General features: G+C 40.7%; 1 protein-coding gene across 1 annotated transcript in view; it reads right to left on the bottom strand.

Annotated features, from left to right (window-relative positions):
* dhx34 (DEAH (Asp-Glu-Ala-His) box polypeptide 34) overlaps positions 1–20,676 on the bottom strand; it is a 156,515-nt gene that overhangs the window by 33,735 nt on the left and 102,104 nt on the right. Inside the window, exons 9-12 of the mRNA XM_060923998.1 lie at positions 19,430–19,687; positions 5,355–5,528; positions 5,100–5,196; positions 4,870–4,976 (exon numbers count right to left, since the gene is read on the bottom strand). Of these exons, the coding sequence (XP_060779981.1) occupies positions 4,870–4,976; positions 5,100–5,196; positions 5,355–5,528; positions 19,430–19,687 (636 nt within the window). The remainder of the gene's footprint in view (positions 1–4,869; positions 4,977–5,099; positions 5,197–5,354; positions 5,529–19,429; positions 19,688–20,676) is intronic.

Below are 20,676 nucleotides of genomic sequence, written 5' to 3'. Positions count from 1 at the left end.
AGGATTGGGAGAATGTCATACGGTCAGATGAAACCAAAATAGAACTTTTTGGTAAAAACTCAACTTGTCGTGTTTGGAGGAGAAAGAATGCTGAGTTGCATCCAAAGAACACCATACCTACTGTGAAGCATGGGGGTGGAAACATCATGCTTTGGGGCTGTTTTTCTGCAAAGGGACCAGGACGACTGATCCGTGTAAAGGAAAGAATGAATGGGGCCATGTATTGTGAGATTTTGAGTGAAAACCTCCTTCCATCAGCAAGGGCATTGAAGATGAAACGTGGCTGGGTCTTTCAGCATGACAATGATCCCAAACACACCACCCGGGCAATGAAGGAGTGGCTTCGTAAGAAGCAGTTCAAGGTCCTGGAGTGGCCTAGCCAGTCTCCAGATCTCAACCCCATAGAAAATCTTTGGAGGGAGTTGAAAGTCCGTGTTGCCCAGCGACAGCCCCAAAACATCACTGCTCTAGAGGAGATCTGCATGGAGGAATGGGCCAAAATACCAGCAACAGTGTGTGAAAACCTTGTGAAGACTTACAGAAAACATTTGACCTCTGTCATTGCCAACAAAGGGTATATAACAAAGTACTGAGATGAACTTTTGTTATTGACCAAATACTTATTTTCCACCATAATTTGCAAATAAATTCTTTAAAAATCAGACAATGTGATTTTCTGGATTTTTTTTTCTCATTTTGTCTCTCATAGTTGAGGTATACCTATGATGAAAATTACAGGCTTCTCTCATCTTTTTAAGTGGGAGAACTTGCACAATTGGTGACTGACTAAATACTTGTTTGCCCCACTGTATGTATGTATGTATGTATGTGTGTGAATGATTCACCACATTTCGTGTCAATTAAATCTTATTAATAGTAACAGATCTAGATAAATCCAGTGACTATAGACCAAACTTTAATATGCCTAAAGTCAATGTCAATAATGTCTATTATAAATTGCCAATGGTAAACCCTCTGATGATAATGATGTTCTAATAATATTCCATTTCTAAGTCTAAGATAGTAAAAGTCAGACAAAAAAAGTCAGACAAGTTCGTTAGAATCTAACGTCTGGTCTGGTGATCTAACCTTGTCAGATATAGGGTCGTCTTGCTGCCGTCCAAAATAGTCCGCCATTCGTCCCTGGCGACCATAGCGACGGGCGATCCGAACTTTATCTTGGTGATTTTCTGATATTTTTTCTTCGCCATTTCCAACAACGGAACTTCGTTTCATTATCTCATTCAAGAGAACATAAAGTTAAAGACGAGCAGGCGAGAAATGCAGACGCAAAAAAAAAAAAAAAAAAAAAAAATGGTTGAGTGTTGCGGGTTTTCTCTCACACATCATTAATAGCGCCATCTGTATGCTTTATCGGTAACTGCTAAGACATTGGGTGGGCTTAAGTGTGTACCCTGCGGCGTACCGAATTCCGCTCGATTCATATGCGCGCTTGATCTGCGCGCGCATGCCTCCAGCATTCACTCCAATCCCCCCCGTTACGCTGATTGGTGTACCGACCAGGGAATCGGCATATACCGCGGGGTGCACACTTGAATCCACCCATACAATGACAGACATACGAAAAGCGGAAAGTCAACTATTAATTTTCGTCAAACATATCAAGTTATATATTTTTTTAACTAAATCATGTGTAGTAAGGGCGGGTGGGAGATTTTTATGTTGTCAGCGGGAGGATTTTCTAAATGTTCCCTAAAGCGGGAGAGTTGGAGCCTCTGGTATCCTTCATGCAGTGGAGCCACTGGAGCAGGGCGTGAGCTGAGTAGAGGGTGAAAGGGCGTCCCAGCAGGTAATAATGGAGGGTGAGGATCACCCATTTGATAGCCAAGCACTCCTTCTCAGCGGTGCCTGACTTCATCTCCCACATGGAGAGCTTGCAGCTGATGTACAGCATGGGGCACTCCTCTCCCTCCACTGTTTGGGGAAAAAACAGCCCCAACCCTCTGTCCAATGCATCAGTCTGCAACACAAAAGGGAGGGAGAAGTCAGGGGAGTATAAAAGTGGCCCTCAACAAAGTGCAGCTTGTACCTGGTTAAAGACCTGTTGGCACAGCTCCATCCACTGGACCAGATTTGGCACTCCCTTTTTAGTGAGGTCAGTAAGTGGGTTGGTGACATCCAAAAAAGTAGGGACGAGCCGCCTGTAATAGCCAGCCAGCCCCAGGAACTGCCTCACCCCCTCTTTGGTCTTAGGTCTTGGGCAGGCTGCAATCACTGCAGTCTTATCAATTTGGGGACGCACCTGCCCATGACCCAAGTAGAAGCCCAGATACCTTACTTCCACCTGCCCAATTGCACACTTCTTTGGGTTCGCTGTGAGCCCTGCATGCCTCAGTGATCTCAGGACCGCCCTGAGATGTTGCAGACACCGCTCCCAATCATTGCTATAAATGATTATATCATCCAAGTAGGCTGCCACATACGCATTGTGGGGATGGATAATTCTGTCCCTGAGATGCTGAAACATCGCTGGGGCCCCAAGCAACCTGAAAAGAAGGGTGACGAATTGGTGTAAACCACACGGAGTGGAAAAGGCCATTTTTACACAGGATAATGGAGTCAAGGTGATCTGTCAATACCCCTTTGTTAAATCCAGTGTTGAGTAAAAGCAAGCCGAGCCTAACCAATCAAGCAGCTCATCGATGTGAGGCATCGGCTATGTGTCAAATTTCGACACCACATTCACTTTGATAGCCTACACTGAACTAGACCGAACCATTGGTCTTGGGAACAAAGACCACCAGGCTGCTCCAGTTGCTGTGCGACTCCTCAATTACCCCCACCATCAGCATAGCCTGGAATTCATCCCAAACCACATTTTTCTTGTGTTCGGGGAGCCAATACGGGCGGCTGCGCACCACCACTCCTGCAGAAGTCTCGATGTGGTGTTCTATGAGGTCAGTGTGACCAGGGAGGGGCAAGAACACATTGCAGAAATCCTCCTGCAACCAAATAACCTGTGCTCTCTGGGACGGAGAAGTGGTCTCCACAGGGGACCGCGGTGAATTGGGTTGGACTTTGACTTACGTCTGGGTCCCAGCGTTGCCCTCTCTGGAACTATCGTGGCCAGAGCCACAGGAACCTCCTCTCTCCACGGTTTCAAGAGATTCGGGTGGTAAATTTGACGTGTCGCCTCTATCTGGACATTTGATGTCATAGCTGTAATGGAAAATTTTAAGTGTTTAACCCTTTGGGGTCGAGAGCTTTGCCGGTGAAGCTCGCCAAGTTTAGAATAAGTAGGTCATGTATTTAGATCAATATCTTTGTGAGTTTTTTAAATCATACAAGCATGATAAACATATTGATAGAAACTTTATACTTTCCTATGTGCCCACTGCCAAATAATATTATAGTTTTTAAATTACCTAAATTAGATGAAACATAAAACTTGTCACTTTACTCCGTCACACCGGAGTCGGAGCACTGAGCACCCACTTATGCATTCATAAAAGACGATTCGCATAGTAACAGCATGATAATCACTTGAACTTTTGATCAGTTTCTCTTTCGCAGTGGGAATGCCCACCGTAAACAGGATAAAATATGTTAGACATAGCTTAGGCTATTTGGAGGTAAAACTTGTTGTGAGATGGCACACGGATTTTATGCGCTTTGGATGATTCAGGACAGCGATTGAATTCATTTCATGATTTAGGACAGTGATTCAATTCATGATTCAGGACAGTGATTCAATTCAATCTTGAGAACTGCGACACTGATGAGTGGGTGCCTTTTTTTTCTTTTACTTCAACTCAATCTAGCCAAAGATCCACTCAAGTAAATGTAAATATTTCTTCCAATTTCTTATAAGCATATCGGTTGATATACGTGCACTGTAGTGCATGCACAGGAAAAATGACTGAGCAATTTTTCCAAAGTTAAAAGTATTTTCCTCGAAAATAGCTAATTTTGCTCTATTTTGAGTTTAGAGAGTAAAAACTGGAGTCAGAGTGGGAGCAAAATTACAGAGTAATTGTGTAACAGAGTTGGTTGTGGCTCTGAACAGAGTAAAATAGTATAAGAGTTAATTTCAAGACACACTGAATAGAGTCAAATACTAAAATAAAGTCAAATACCAGATAAATTAAGCTACTGTAAAAAGCAGTTTTAGAACTGTATTGGAATGTGTGAAAAAACATTGCCTTACCCATTGAGACGACCTGCTGGGATTAAGAGTTGGCAGTGGGAGGGGTTTTCACTCTTTTCATGGAATGGAAATTTTTACCCTTCTCACTGAATACTCCCCCACTGCCAACACTTTATCCCAAAACAATATGACAATTTTTTGATGGCCAGTTAATTGTTCAAATCAATGGAGCAGATTTAAGTTTTTGTGCTTGATACATTCCTAAGACTGAACAGAATCACCTCAAGTGACCAAAACAGTTCATCACAATAGGTAAGGTAATGTTTTTCACACATTCCAATACAATTCTAAAACTGCTTTTTACAACATTTCATTTAGGTTTTGTTTTGTTTTTTTTCAAGTAAATTCATGACATGCAGACTACATGGATATTACTGCAGCTGAACTTGTGCTGAATACCAAAAAGTGTCCTATGACTTTGAAAATACTGCTCAGATTTGTTGAAATTGACAACAAAATCAGAGCATGCCAAAATCATTAGAGTGCCAGAAAATACCCTCAGACCCCAGAGGGTTAAAAACAAGCTCAGTCAGGTGTACTGAAAAGAGGTAAAATTGTCAAGTCTGACAGGCCCACAGGCTTCCAGGACTGGAGTTAAACACTCCATGAACTACTGCTACATCTAGTTCTTGGAGATCATCCTTTTACACTTTAGTTGGAAGTCATATAGTCTACGAGTATTCCCTTGTTATTTCTCTAACCTGCAGGGCAGGGACCCGTACACAATTTGAAACATAGGGCTTGTTAGTTTCAAGCAGAGTTACAAAAGCCAGCAACTGATGCCCATCACTCTGCTCCTTCTCAGCACCTAGAGACCAGGGGAGGGGGTTGGGGTGGAGAGACGACCACAGAGAATGTGAGCATGACAATATATTATGTTGAGAAATTTCATCTGAATACCAATTGCTTAAGAGAGATGCACCAAACTTACTGGATTCATACTGAGTGATATGCAGCAAATCTGGATTACTGGCAAAAACACTGGTGGGGTGAATCATAACACCTTTCTTGTTATGAGTGTGAAACACCTAAACAAAAACATGTATTTAATATGATAAAGTTACCTCATATCAAAGCAGAAATATATGAATGTGAAGAGAAATAGAGTATTTTAAGGTCTCCTGAACAAAGGCAGACCAGATCCAATGTATTCTCTCTCTCTCTCCCCGTGTGTGCACGCGCGCACCTGCTCTGAATCCTTGCGGGCAGAGTTATGTTCATCAGGCAGGGCCAGCTGTGGGTACAGGCTACGGCACAGCACCAGTCTGAAAAGAGCTTGTTGCCGAGATGACAGTGTTGCACTGGTGTATGCATCTCCCTGAAGTTTGCCAACATCATGCCGCAATTTGAACTTCACTTCCTGTAACAAGAATTAGAAAATGACTTTGTGAAGTTAGCCTTTTGTTTAAAAAAAAAAACAAAGAAAAAAAAACAAAAAATGAAATCAGGGGATACAAAATTACGCTACAATATTATGATCCCGAGCCATTAGTATCATTTTGCCTGAACAATCCAATAAGAGCCTTTCACACTGAGCACTGTGTCGAGGGAGTCTGGTCAGAATTGGCAGGAAATTTGCACACCATACTTTGTGTACCCATGTCTCAAACAGTGAATATTAACAGTCTACACATGCCTCTTAAAATTGGAGGTTTTGTGATGATGATAAAAATATAAAACAAAGATGGAACCCCATTTCCAAAAAAGTTGGGAAATTGTAAAATATAAAGAACGCAATGATTTGCAAATCACGGAATCTCTATAATTTCACTGAAAATAGTACAAAGACAACATGTCAAATGGTGAAACCAAAATTTTATTGTTGCTTGAAAAATTTATGCTCATTTTGAAATTGATGCCAGCATCATGTTTCGCATCATGTTTCCAAAAAGTTGGGACGGGGCATGTTTACGACTGTGATGCAACAATTAGTAATTCAACAATACTCTGTCAGTGTTTGGGAACTGAAAAGAACAACTGCTGTAGTTTTGAAAGTGAAATTTTGTCCCATTCTTGCCTGACATGGTCAAGTTTATTTGTATCGTGCTTTTAACAACAGACATTGTTGCAAAACAGCTTTACAGAAAGTTAAAGACTTTAAACATGAGCTAATTTTATCCCTAACATATCCCTGATGAGCAAGCCTGTGGCAACGGCAGCAAGAAAAAAAAAGAAAGAAAAAAAACTCCCTCAGATGACAAGAGGATGAAACCTTGAGAGGAACCAGACTCAAAAGGGAACTCATCCTCATTTGGGCGATAACCAAATGTGGTTATCACCATGATTATAAATAACTTGCTTCGATAACTGTGTCCTATATAGTCACAAAGTACAACTGCATAACCAGGAAATTCAACATAGTTTTAGCATGAAGTCTGAAGTCTATTTTGTTGAAATTATCATCTGGTAACTGATGGACACGTAAGTGTAAAACTTCATGAGAGTTCATCTTCCAAGCACGACTTTCAACTGTCCATATGAGGCCATCCTCCACAGGAGCAATGTGATGAGACTTAAGTACTATGGAGCAAGACCAATCAGTGCTTTGAAGGTGAATGGTAGCATTTAATAATCAATATTAAATTTGATTGGGAGCCAGTGCAATGTGGATAAGATCAGGGTAGTCATATCTTCTATTTCTTGCTGCTGCATTTTGAACTAAATGGAAGTTGTTTATGCACTTATTGGAATATCCAGACAATAAGATATTACAGTAATCCAACCTAGAGTTAACAAAAGCAAGAAAATTTTTCTGCATCATGAAGCGACATATTTCTTATCTTGGCAATATTTCTGAGATGAAAGAAAGCTATCCTCAATGTTATTGATACGAGTTTCAAACAAAAGACTGGAGTCAACGATCACACTGAGGTCTTACTGCTGCACATGAAGAAACAGAAAGGCCATCCAGAGTTACTTTGTAAATCAGAAAACCTACTTCTAGCTGCATGTGGTCCTAGTACAAGTACTTCTGTCTCGTCAGAGTCAAGTAGAAGGAAGTTAACCCTCTAGGGTGGAGAGCTTTGCCGGTGAAGCTCAGCAGGTTTAGAATGAGTAGGTCATGTATTTAGCTAAATATCTTCACAAATCATCATCATACAAGCATGATAAGCATATTGACAAATTTTATACTTTCCTAGGAGCCCACTGCAAAATAATATTTTTTATATTACCTAAATTAGATGAAACATAAAACTTGTCACCTTACTCAGTCACACCTGAGTCGGCACACTGAGCGCTCACTTGAATTCATAAAAGACTATTCACATGGTAATGGTATGATAATCACTTTCACTCTTTCAGTTTCGAATGGTTTCTCTTTCGCAGTGGAACGCCCACTGTAAACAGGATAAAATGTGTCAGCCACAGTTTAGGCTACCTGTTTGGAGGTAAAACTTGTTGCAAGATGGCAAGCAGATTTGATGCTCAGGAGGCACTTCAGATGATTCAGGATAGCAATTCAATTTCAGGACAGCGATTCAATTCATGATTCAGGATACAATTCAATTCAGTCTTGAGAACTGACACTGATGTAGGTACAGCACATCTCTGCAACTACATTTCCCATAATTCCCCTCAGTTCCTGCCCCAGATGATATCCACTTCATCTCATCTTTCACTGCACCACGATTGGCTCATCTTATCTTTCACTGCACCACAATTGGGTAATGCACTACTGTAGCTCATGATGCAAGCTCACCCATAAATTGGGCAGACTGAGCAAGTTCCACTCTCTCTCGGACCAGCACACAAAGAAGCATCTCTCTCTGCCCGACATAAGTCTCCCACGTCCTGCCGTGCAAACGCCTCGCCAAGGCCATGGACACATGCAGCTGCCGGTGCCCTGCAACTGCATCCTCCCAAAACCAGACAGGCCTTGCTCTCTGCCTCGCTCTCTCGCTGATTGACATGCTCTGACTGTCAGTATTAAGAAGAGACACTATGGCCTGCAGGTGGAAACGAAGAAACAAAGGAACTAACACGTGTTGTACGGACCACTGGCCACTGTTAAAAAGTACTCCAGTCGCGTTGTTTTGCTTTCATTGTGTTTGAAACTGGCTACTGTTATTACTACACCATAGTAACGCAAATCAGGAAGATGAGAGGCAAGCGGTTCCCTCCACATCTTAAGCCAACGAGTGTTTGACCAAGGACCTTCTGGATCATGAGATCCCGCCTGGGAAAAACTTTTGCAACATAGCAGAGCTGCATTAAACTAAATTGAAGCTGTGCGCCGCTCTTTTCAGAAGTAGTCCACTGACACAGAGGATCACTGACGAACTCCATATGCCACACAAGAGTGGTCCCAAGTAAGGCTGGCATTTGGGCAAGGTTAATCTTAGCTTGATTAGTTTATGTGACAAGTGCTATTTAATTCCAAGCTTGTTTCAAGTGTGTGCACAATAATCACATAGCTTTAGTTTGATCATATGTTATTGTATTTCTCAATTTTACTCTGGTAGATAGGGTATGCAAAATCTCTCTCTCTCTCCAACACTTTCCTACCGTGCACCATTATACACACCTCAGCATTTCAGACTTTAATAAACTAAGGGCTGATTAGCTCAGCTGGTTAGAGCGTGGTGCTGATAATGCTAAGATTATGGGTTTGATCCCCGTATGGGCCAATGATTACTTATGTGCCTTTTGTTAAAATCCTTTGTCTAATCACACAGAGTGCCTACGGTCCCCTCCCCACCTTTCTCGCACACAAAACACAACCCTTTGTTAAGCTTGCAAACACACACACACACACATACATACTACACACATTATATCGTGTGTGTGTGTACACACACACACAGACACACACACGTGCCTGATCAGTATTATTCTCACTTGATTGTCATTTTAATAAATTAAATATTTGGAAGAAACTGTCTTGTCTGTTTTACTGCAGTATTACTTGAATCCATCCTCTGAAATCAAAAAATTCACATTGCCTTCACTGATCTAGTGTATCACAAGAGTAATTCTTTCATTAATTTAATAATTAATATAAATATCGATTAGTAAAATTAATGAACTGATATTTTATGAGACTGATTTAATAACATAATTGCACCCACATAATTTTGGTACCTTGTGTGAGAACTGGTATTGTACCTACATAATTTTGGTTACTTGTGTGAGGAGTGCAACTGCACCTACGGTATACTGATGAGCGGTGTCATTTTGAACTTCGATTAAATCCAGCTCAACTCAAGTAAAGTGTAAATATTTCTATTTCTTATGAGCATATCAGTTGATATGTGTGTGCACTGTAGTGCATAGACGGAAAAAAAAGAAAAAAAACAGCAATTTTTCCAGAGTTAAAGGTATTTTCCTCAAAAATAGTTATTTTTGCTCTATTTTGAGTTTAAAGAGTAAAATTTGGAGTGGGAGCAAAATTGGAGTAATTGTTTAACAGAGTTGGGTTGTGGCTCTGCAGTGAGTAAAACAGTACAAGAGTTAATTTCAAAAACACACTGAATAGAGTCAAATACCATAACACAGAGTAAAATATTAAAGTGCATATCGCAGGTAAATTCAGGAGCAAGATCAATGTAATTCTCCTATTTTATATTAAACTTTGGTCAAATGTGTCACATTTTGCATTTTGTGCAATTTTTTTTACCTGCTCTCGCAGCCTGCTGGCGCTTCCGCAGGTGACGTCACGAATCTGGCTCCAGACTCCCTTGGGATTTTTCCAGACGCGTTTTATTTTATTTTTTTCTGCTGTAGACAGATGGCTTTGTGCAAAATTATCCTTCTGGATGAGTGTGTAAAGGGACATTCATTTAAAAAAAAAACCCAAAAAAACCCAAATTGGGTACAGGATATGCACTTTAACACTGAATTGAGGAGAATTGGCTCTGGAAAAAACAGCTCCATCAAAAGAGTAACTTTTACTCATTTTAAAGAGGGACCAAATGTTATCTGGCATACAGTAACATTTTCTTCAATTTGAGTAAATTTTATTCAGGTAAAATTCCTGTGGAATCTGTGTGCTTCTTGAGTAAACAAAATGTGCACTGGCGCTTGTTTGCTCTCTTTTAGTCTTTTTCTGGCACTCTAATGATTTTGGCCTGTTCTGGTGTGGTTAATTTCAACAAATCTAAGTAGTATTTTGAAAGTCATATGACTTTTTTGTATTCAGCACAAGTTCAGTTACAATATCATCTATGTAGTATGTATGCCATGATTGCACTTTTTTAACAAGAGTGCTCTGAGAGCACAATATCCCTCACTGGCAACTATGCCATAACTGATAAAATGTGACTGAATTTAATGAAATTGCAATGTGCGTATTACTGACATATAACAAAGAATTCTGCCAAGTTTCATAAAATTCATCCAAAAATTGTGAGAGGAGTTGATTTCAGAAGCTTCCTGGGACGGATGGACATCACCACGACATAATCCCCCTTCGGGTCTTTCGGCCAGCGGGGATTAAAAAAAAAACAACAACAGATAAATGAAGATGTTGTAAAAAGCAGTTTTAGCACTGTGTTGGAATGTGTGAAGAGAAAAAAAACCCAACAAAAACCAACAACATTACCTTATCCATTGTGACAAATGATTTGTCACTTGACCTGATGGGATTAAGAGTTGGCAGTGGGAGGGGTAAATCACTCCTCGTTGAATGGAGTTTTTTAATCTTCTCATTGAATACCCCATCCACTGCCAGTTCTTTATCCCAAAACAATAGGGCACATTTTTTGATGGCCAGTTAACTGTCCAAAACAGTGGAGCAGATTTAAATTTTTGTGCTTGATACATTCCTAAGACTGAACAGAAATCACCACAAGCGACCAAAATGGTTCATCACAATGGGTAAGGTAATGTTTTTTTCCCCACACAGTCCAAAAACATATTTTAAAACTACTTTTTACAACATATTCATTTATCTGTTTTTTTTTAAGTACAAATCATGACATACATACTACATAGATATTATTGCAGCTGAACTTCTGCTGAGTACAAAAAAAAGCCATATGACTGAAAATACTGCTTAGATTTGTTGAAATTGACAAAATCAGAGTATGCCAGAATCATTTGTGCCAGAAAATACTCTCAGACCCTAGCGGGTTAACTACCACAACATTTTCTAGTCTATCCAGGAGAAGGGAATGATCAGTGGTGTCAAAGCCTGCACTAAGGTCAAGCAATATAAGCAGGGAGACAAAGCCCTGATCACATATCAACAGTAGGTCGTTTACTACTTTAACCAGTGCTTTCTCTGTGATATGATGTGGTCTAAATCCTGATGGAATAAATCATGGATGTTATTCCTATGTAGATATGACCTTTTTCTAGGATCTTGGAGATAAAGGGCAGGTTTAATACTGGCCTATAATTGGACAGCTGACAGGGGTCAAGGTCAGGTTTTTTAATCAGGGGTTTGATAACTGCTAGTTTAAAGGATTTGGCTATATAGCCAAGTCTAATGGAAGAACTGATTATTATTATTTTTTTTTTTTTTAGAAGAGATTCAATTGCTTCTGGTATTATCTATTTGAAGAGTCATGTAGGTAAGTGATCTAGTCCACAAGTTGAAGATTTTGATGTGGAAATTAATGAAGTTAGTTAAATTTCTCTAAGGGTATTAAAACATTCTAATTGCTGATCTGATGCAGTTTTCTTGTTAACTACCTGGTTACTTAAATGGTCTGGCCTTGAATTAGTAGTTTGAATCTTTTGTAGGATATTTTCAGTTTTGTCATTGAAAAATGCATGAAGGTGTTGCTATAACATGTTGCAGGTGTGCATGTGTCTATGGTGGTCTTTTTCCAAGTTAATTTTGCTAGAGTATTCAATAAGAATCTAAGATTATTTTTGTTATCCTCGACTATGTTGGAGAGATACGTTGATCTAACAGCGCTAAGCACTTTTCTATACTTCAGGAGGCTCTCCTTCCATGTTAACTGTAATACTACCAATTTTGTTTGGCCCCATTTATGTTCTAATTTTCAGGTGGTATGTTTTAAGGTGCATGTGTAATCATCATACCAGGGTGCTAATTTTTTTTCTCTCTAATCATTTTAAGTGGAGCTACATTATCTAAATTATAGTTGAATGTTGACTCGAAGCATTCTGTTGTCTTATCAAGTACTGTGGGGTCTGACGATGAGCCAGTCAAAGCTGATAACTCAGACTATTTATAAAGCTTTGTGAATTAGTTGATGTGAATGTACTTTTGACACAGCACCATGGTGAGGTGCATGTATTATTGTTCAGACATATTTTGAATAAGATGTAGCTTCAGACTGGAAGTGTGACTATGTTCTATATTTAACTGGAACGTTAGTATTAGATCAAGAGTGTGTGACCACCATTATGAGTAGGTCCTATGATATTCTGATTAACCCCTACTGAATCTAATGGACATGAATGCTGTTTTCAGAGGGTCTTCTGGGTTATCAAAGTGAATATTCAAGTCTCCAACAACTATTGCTTTGTTTCAGGAAATAATCAGGTCTGAGATGAAATCTGCAAAATCAGAAAGAAACTCAGAATATGGTTCTGGGGGCCTGTAAATAATAAGTAACAGAATTGACTGGGCAGACTTATTTTTGTGGCTCCATATGTTGTGTTAGTATGAAGAACCTGAAACATATTGAATTTATGTCCAGGTTTTTGTGTCACGCCTAGAAGATTATAAATAAACGTGATACCTCCAACTTTGCCTGTTAGACAAGGCTTGTGTATAATTGTATCCAGGAAGACTAGCTTCATTTAATGCTTCATACTCATTTGGTTTCATCCACGTTTCTGTTAAACACAGTCCATTAAACTCCTGATCAGTGATAAGTTCATTAACAATTGATAACTATTGATAACATCACCCGGATAGCTTTCTTTCATCTCAGAAATATTGCAAAGATAAGAAATTTAATGTCATTGCATGATGCAGAAAAACTAGTCCATGCTTTCGTTACCTCCAGGTTGGATTATTGTAATGCCTTACTGTCTGGATGTTCCAATAAGTGCATAAACAAGCTCCAGTTAGTTCAAAATGCAGCAGCAAGAGTCCTTACTAGAACTAGAAAATATGACCACATCACGCCTGTCTTATCCACACTGCATTGGCTCCCAATCAAATTTCGTATTGATTATAAAATACTACTATTGGCCTTTAAAGCACTAAATGGTCTCGCACCACAGTACCTGAGTGAACTTCTGCTCCTCTATGACCCGCCACGCCTACTTAGATCAAAAGGTGCAGGCTATCTGCTGGTACCTCGTATAGTGAAGGCTACATCAGGGGGCAGAACCTTTTCTTACAAAGCCCCACAGTTATGGAACAGCCTTCCAAGTAATGTTCGGGAATCAGACACAGTCTCAGCATTTAAGTCTAGGCTGAAAACATATCTGTTTAGTCAAGCCTTTTGTTAATGGTGTTTATGAGGTAAAGGAGTAGATCTGGAGGGTCCTCAGACATAGAGTGTTTTGGTAAACTGGGATGTATGGATGCTGTCAGTCCCCACTCGCTTGCTCACTCGAGTTTGTTGACGGTGTAGTGGCTGGCTGCTTTATGTCCCGGGGCTCCCTCATGCCTGTGTTACCTTCTGGCTCTCTCCTTTTAGTTATGCTGTCATAGTTAGTTGCCGGAGTCCCTGCTTGTACTCGGTGCAATATGTATACTGCTCCTACTTATTCAGGTGACATTGGGCATACCTAACAACCTGTGTTTTCTTTCCCTCCCCCCCACCCCAAATCTGTCCCTCTGAGTTACATGGAGTCAACAGGAAATCTTTTGGTGGAGAGGGTGGAGACCTCGACTGGCTATCGTAGCCTGCAGGGAATCGGCCGTCAGACATTCTGTCGCATGTCCCAGACCCGGTGAAATGTAACTGAATTGTCTTAGCCAGCCCTAAGTGTCCCATCTGCATCTCATCATTGCTGAGGAGTGTGCTCCCATCACCCAATCAAGCATCCAGCCAGAGCAGGTCATGATATTTTTTACCATATTAACATGCCATTGTTGTGTGTTATGCCTGATGTAAAGACTCTCGTCTCTGCGAGCCTACCACACAGATTTAATACTTGTCATTTTTAGGGCATACCTAACAACCTGCGTTTTCTTTCTCTCTCTCCCCCCCCCCCCCAATCTGTCCCTCTGAGTTACATGTTGATCCTGGGATTGAGATGCTGGCCTCTTCTGCCCCTCAGACCTGCTTGATCCATCCTGGTGCCCTGTGTCTGGTCGGAGTTTTATCGCACCGCTCCTGTGAAGGACGGCCCCATGAGGACAGTTGAGGGTTATACCTGTTAAAACTGTTAATATTATAGTCAGGCTGTCTGTTGTTGCCCAAATGAGGATGGGTTCCCTTTTGAGTCTGGTTCCTCTCGAGGTTTCTTCCTCATGTCGTCTGAGGGAGTTTTTCCTTGCCACCGTTGCCACAGGCTTGCTCATTGGGGATAGATTAGGGATAAAATTAGCTCATGTTTTAAGTCGTTCAAATTCTGTAAAGCTGCTTTGCGACAATGCTTATTGTTAAAAGCGCTATACCGATAAACTTGATTTGATTTGAACAATTAGCCCTTGAGATGTAAGAGGTCTAATACTTAATAGTCCTACCTTCAGATCAAAAGGTACTGGCAGTGACTATACAGTCAGTATGATTTAATTTTATATTAATTAGATTACTAGAACAAATTGAGTATTGCTACTTTTTTGTATAGCTTGGGGAACTAAACACAGTCTCGACTCTGTACAGAGTGACGACCCTGTGCAACTAGCAGACAGTTGGTTTAGCCTGTTCATCTGCTCCCTGGCCTTGGCCCTAGATTGTCACAAATTAACAAGGCATGTTCTGAGACAATGAGCTATGCTGCAAGAAATCAGAGTAGCACCTTCCAAGTGGGATTGATACCGTCTCACTAACAGGCCAGGCTTGCCCTCAAAACTACTCCAATTATTTATAAAGCCCACATTGATTTCAGAGCACCACCTGGACAACCAGCAGTTCAGCGACCATAACCTGCTGTAAAGCTACATCGCCACACCACATTGGCATGGGGCCAGAGCATACTGCAGCATCAGACATCGCCTTCGCTAATTTAAACACCTCTACAAATTTACTCTCAGTAACCTCAGACTGACAAAGACGTATATTGTTAGCTCCCACATGGATAACCATCTTTGAAAACTTGTGCTTGCCTAAGACCCGAAGATTAACTGTGATGTCTGGCTCCCTGGCTCCCAGTATACACCTGACGAAAGCTGCTGGTGCCCCGAAAAGCCTAGCCTTTCACAACCATGAGATAGAGTCTCCTATAACCAGAGCTCTTTCAGGTTTCTCAGCGGGTGCATCACTGAGGAGATCAAACCTGTTAGACACACGGAGCAGAGAGAAGTGGTGCTCCCATGAGTGAGCCTCAGCGGTAGCTATGGCTAAGATTATGCCACCGAGTTGTCACCCATTCGCCTTGCTGTGAGGACTCTAATGCTGGAGTGGGGGGGATTGCCAACTACACCTTGGGCATGCAGACTTTCCCCAACAGAAACTACGCTGCTCTCATTCTCACTAACCCTCTCCAAAGTCTGGATGCACACCTATAATGCTGCAATCTTCTCCGTCAGAGAGCTAACTAATATACACTTACCACAAATAAAGCTATTACTGACAACGGAGGAAGAATGACTAAACATCCTGCACTCAGCACACTGAACAAGCTGAACATGTGCCATGATAAATGGTTTCCAAACCTTAAATTGAAGATCTGTTGATATTAAGGCACATCTGATATGGATGGTCTCCAATTGCTGTCTTTGCACACGAAGGAAAAAACTGATGACTGGTCTTTGGCATTCTCCGAAAAAATAAAACAAAATGTGGAAAAAGGCCAAATGCAAGCAAAAACGAAAATGATACTGGAAATTTATTTGTAGAAAAGATGAAAAAGATTGCAGATTAAATGCCAACACCGAAAGGAAAAACATGATGCGTGGCAAACAACCGAAAACAGGAATTATGTCACAGAAAGCTGTGTCACAGCAATTTGATTTAGGATTATAATTACTCCAATTTTACATCTAGAATTATAGGATTTCAGCTGCTGAACATTTCAGGCCGTCATGTATCATCTTTTTTCCTTTCATAATGCACCAAATATTTTCAGTGGGTGACAGTTCTGGACTGCAGGCAGGCCAGTTTAGCACCAGGACTACACTATACTATATCGCCCTGCAGTAGTAATATGTGCAGAATGAGGTTTGGCATCGTCTTGCTGAAATAAGCAAGACATCTTCCCTGAAAAAGACATCATCTGGATAGCAGCATATATTGCTCCAAAACCTGACTACATTGTTCAACATTAACAGTGCCTTCCCAGATATGCAAGCTACCTATGCCATGTGCACTAATGTACCCCCATAACATCACAGATGCTCCTGGATGGTCCCTCTCCTCTTTAGCCTGGAGGACACAGCATCTATGATTTCCAAAAATAATTTCAAATTTTGATCAATCAGATCACAGGACAGTTTTCCACTTCACCTCAGTCCATCATAAATGAGCTTGGACCCAGAAAGCAGTTGTTTTTGGAAACATTCCTGAGCCCATGCAGAAATTTCCACTAAAGAATCATGTCCATTTTTAATGCAGTGCTGCTTGAGAACCAAAAGGTCACGGGCATCCAGTACCGGTTTTCAGTCTTGTCCTTTGCATACAATGATTTCTAAATTCTTTGTATCCTTTAATAATGATATTATATACCATAGATTGTGATCCCCAAATTCTTTGTAATTTTACACTGAGGAATGTTATTCTTAAATTGTTGCAGTTTGCCCACACAGTCTTTCACAGACTGGTGAATCCCTCCCCATCTTTACTTGTGAGAGACTCAGCCTCTTTGGGAGGAAGAGAAAAAAAAAAGAGCATCCCAATCATATTATTGACCCTTTGCCAATTAACCTAATTAGTTATGAGATGTTCCACCAGTTGTTGCTTCTATCTATCTGTCTATCTATCTATCTATCTATCTATCTATCTATCTATCTATCTATCTATCTATCTATCTATCTATCTATCTATCCCAGTCTTTTGTTGCCCCGTCCCAACTTTTTTGGAACGTGTTGCTGGGAGTAAATTCAAAATGGGCATATTTTTAAAAAAAATCATTAACATTTATCAGTTTCAACATTTGACATGTTGTCTTTGTACTATTTTCAATGAAATCTAGGGTTTCCATGATTGCAAATCTTCACATTCTGTTTCTATTTATGTTTTACACAGCATCCCAACTTTTTTTTGGACTTGGGGTTGTAAATCACGTCGGATCATTTTCCAGCTTTAATGCCTGCAACCAACACCCTCTGATGAATCTCAATTTCTGCTAAGGCACATAGGTGGTAGGGTCAGAATTTGGTGCTAGCAGCACAAATCCATGGATCCAACTTGCCTTGTATCAGCAGTTCAGGCTGGTGAAAGTGGTGTAATGGTGCATTTTCTTGGCACACTTTGGACCCATTAATACCAATCATTGCTTGAATGCCACAGGCTATTTGGGTTTTGTTGCTGACCATGGTCATGTCCCTTCATGGCCACAATTTACTCATCTTCTAATGGCTAATTCCAGAATGATAATGCACCATGTCACAAAGCAAAAGTCATCTCAAACTGGTTTCATGAACATGACAACGCATTTAATGTTCTTCAGTGGCCTTCCCAGTCATTGGGTCTGAATCCCATAGAACACCTTTGGGATGTGGTGGAATGGAAGATATGCAGCACGAAAGTGCAGCTGAAAAATTTGCAGGAATTGTCTGATGCATTCATGTCAACAAGGAATAGACTGTTGTAGGAATGTTTCCAATATCTTATGGAAGCCATACTATGAAGAATTGAGTTTTGAGAGCAAAGGAGGTCCTACTCAATATTAGTTTTGTGGTCCTAATAAAATGCTCTGTGAGTGACAACTAAAAGCTTATTCTCCCACTATGGGGTAGGATGGTCAAATGGAAGTCCTTTCTCATTTAAAAAAACAAAAACAAACAAACAAAAAAACCCCCAGCATCCAAACCATCTAAAAATCAACCCTAGCCATGTGTCAGAATGGGTCATGGTTTGATGAGGCCAAAGACCTTGAAGAGACCTTTTGGGCATAATTCTAAAAAGTATGTTTGATGCAACAACAAGACAGCTTCACTGAAACCAAGGGGCCTAAATCAATGGCCCAAATATGTTCCAGCATGACATGTTCCCTGTGCACAACGCATGGTCCAAAAAGACATGATTTGCGAAGGTTGGTGTGAAAGAACACAAATGGCCTGCACAGAGCCCTGACCTCAATCTCACAGACTACCTTTGGGATGAACTGCAACGCAGACTGTGCCCCAGGCTTCTTTGCCCAACATGAATGCCTAACCTCACTACTGGTCTTGTAGTTGAATGGACAAATCCCCACAGCAATGTTCCAAAATCTAGTGGAATGCCTTCCCAGAAGCATTGAGGCTATTATAAAAACAGATGGGGCACTACATCTGGAATGAGATGTTCAAAAAGCACATCTGGTATGATGGTCTGGTATCCAAAACCATACAAGTCAACTGGGGCATCTGCTTGTCCTCATTGCGTAACCTATCTTGAGAGCTTTGTTTGTTTAGCATGCCAACACTATCAGGACTGTGTCTGACATGTCTGAAGAACAAAAAACAGATGAAATTATAAAATACAAAGTACAGATTGTCATTAAAAAAAAACATACATCTGTAGTGTATGTCACCAGAAGTGTTAGTTTTGTTCTTTTAGCTAACTAGTTAAGTGGACTAGTTTGTGTCTATCAGACTTGGAAAAACACAGATCAGGTAATACACCTTGCATAGCAATGTGCGGAGACCATCAAAGAGCAACCAAAAGGACCCAAATTGCACACTGCCATACTAAATAGTTTGCCAGTATGCCAGTGGTGTAATTATTATTGAGTCATACTACTACTTGGTATGTAATTTGGTATGCAGTACTGAATTCTCTGAACATGTGCTAACTTGCCACTTGCAGTTGCGAGTTTACTCTGCACTGTGGAGAAGGGTGCAAGCACAGCCACACAACTTCCTATACAAGGAGCTTACAAAAGAATTTTTGTGAAAGAAAGGGCAAAATTCTTAAGTCTTCACACAGCATTTTAAAAATCCTGTTATTTGCTTACTGTAATCCTCCTTGCTACTAATATGTTGAACAATAAAATATTACATTACACTATTACAGGGAAAGAAAAAAATGTAATTATGCCAAGCATTTTAGGATTTGTGCTGCATTCTCACAAGTTAAGCACCTGTATGTCTACGTCCTGTGCTACAGAGTCTTTGTCCTTGCTTGACCCTGCTTCCTCCTCATCAGAGTCACATGATGACCCTTGCTCCAGGCCTTCCTCCAGATGCAAGATTTTCCTGCAGCTGCTCTCCTTTAAGTCATGCTCCCTCTTCAGCTGGTACAGTCTCTGACGTTCAGTTCGCCTCTTCCTGCGCTGGGCCCGGTCCTCGGTTATGTGACAGGACTCCGGCTCCACCAGCCCATGACTCCTCAACAGCTCCTGCAGCCATGGTACATAACACAAAAAGCATATTCACCATCCACAGATAATATATTGGCAGACATTTCTGACAGTGCAAATAAGCCAAGATTCAACTTATACATAAAGCTAAGTACAACATAAAAGGGTAGCCACAGCAAAAAATAAAAACTTTGGCTAGAAAAACAGGTGCATCTCAAAAAATTAGAATATCGCGAAAAAGTTCAAGAATTTCCATCATTTATTTAAGAAAGCGAAAATGTTATATATTCTAGACTCATTACATGTAAACTAAAATGTTTCAAGACTTTTTCCTACTTTAATTTTGATAATTATGGCTACAGTGCAAAAAAGACAAAATATTAGAATAATTTAGAGTTTGAGTAAAACTGTATACAGTGCATCTCTCAGTCTAGTTCAATACACACAAACACAATCACGGGGAAGACTGCTGACTTGACAGTCATCCAGAAGATGATCAGTGACACCCTCTACAAGGAGGGAAAGCCACAGAAGGTCATTGCTGAAAAGGGTGGCTGGAAAAGGTGCACAAGCAACAGGGATGACCACAGCCTTGAAAGGATTATCAAGAAAAGTTGATTCAAGAACTTGGGAGAGCTTCACAAGAGAAGAAGCCTTTGTCACATGCACACCTAAGCACAGTGAAATTCATCCTCTGCATTTAACCCATCTGAAGCAGTGAACACATGCATGCACACAAACAAGTGAGCAATGATCATACATACATACTCAGAGCAGTGGGCAGCTATGCTACAGCACCTGGGTAGCAGTTGGGGGTTAGGTGCCTTGCTCAAGGGCACCTTGCTCAAGGGCACCTTGCTCAAGGGCACCTTGCTCAAGGGCACCTTGCTCAAGGGCATGTCAACCCAAGGCTGCCCCATGTTAACCTAACCACATGTCTTTGGACAGTGGTGGAAGCCTACGCAGACATGGGGAGAACATGCAAACTCCACACAGAAGACCCCCGTCGGCCACTGGGCTTGAACCCA

This window comes from Neoarius graeffei, chromosome 6 (assembly GCF_027579695.1).
Source record: "Neoarius graeffei isolate fNeoGra1 chromosome 6, fNeoGra1.pri, whole genome shotgun sequence".
NCBI classification, from domain to species: domain Eukaryota; kingdom Metazoa; phylum Chordata; class Actinopteri; order Siluriformes; family Ariidae; genus Neoarius; species Neoarius graeffei.
Note: the sequence above shows the minus strand (reverse complement) of the source record. Positions and strands in the feature narration are given on the sequence as shown.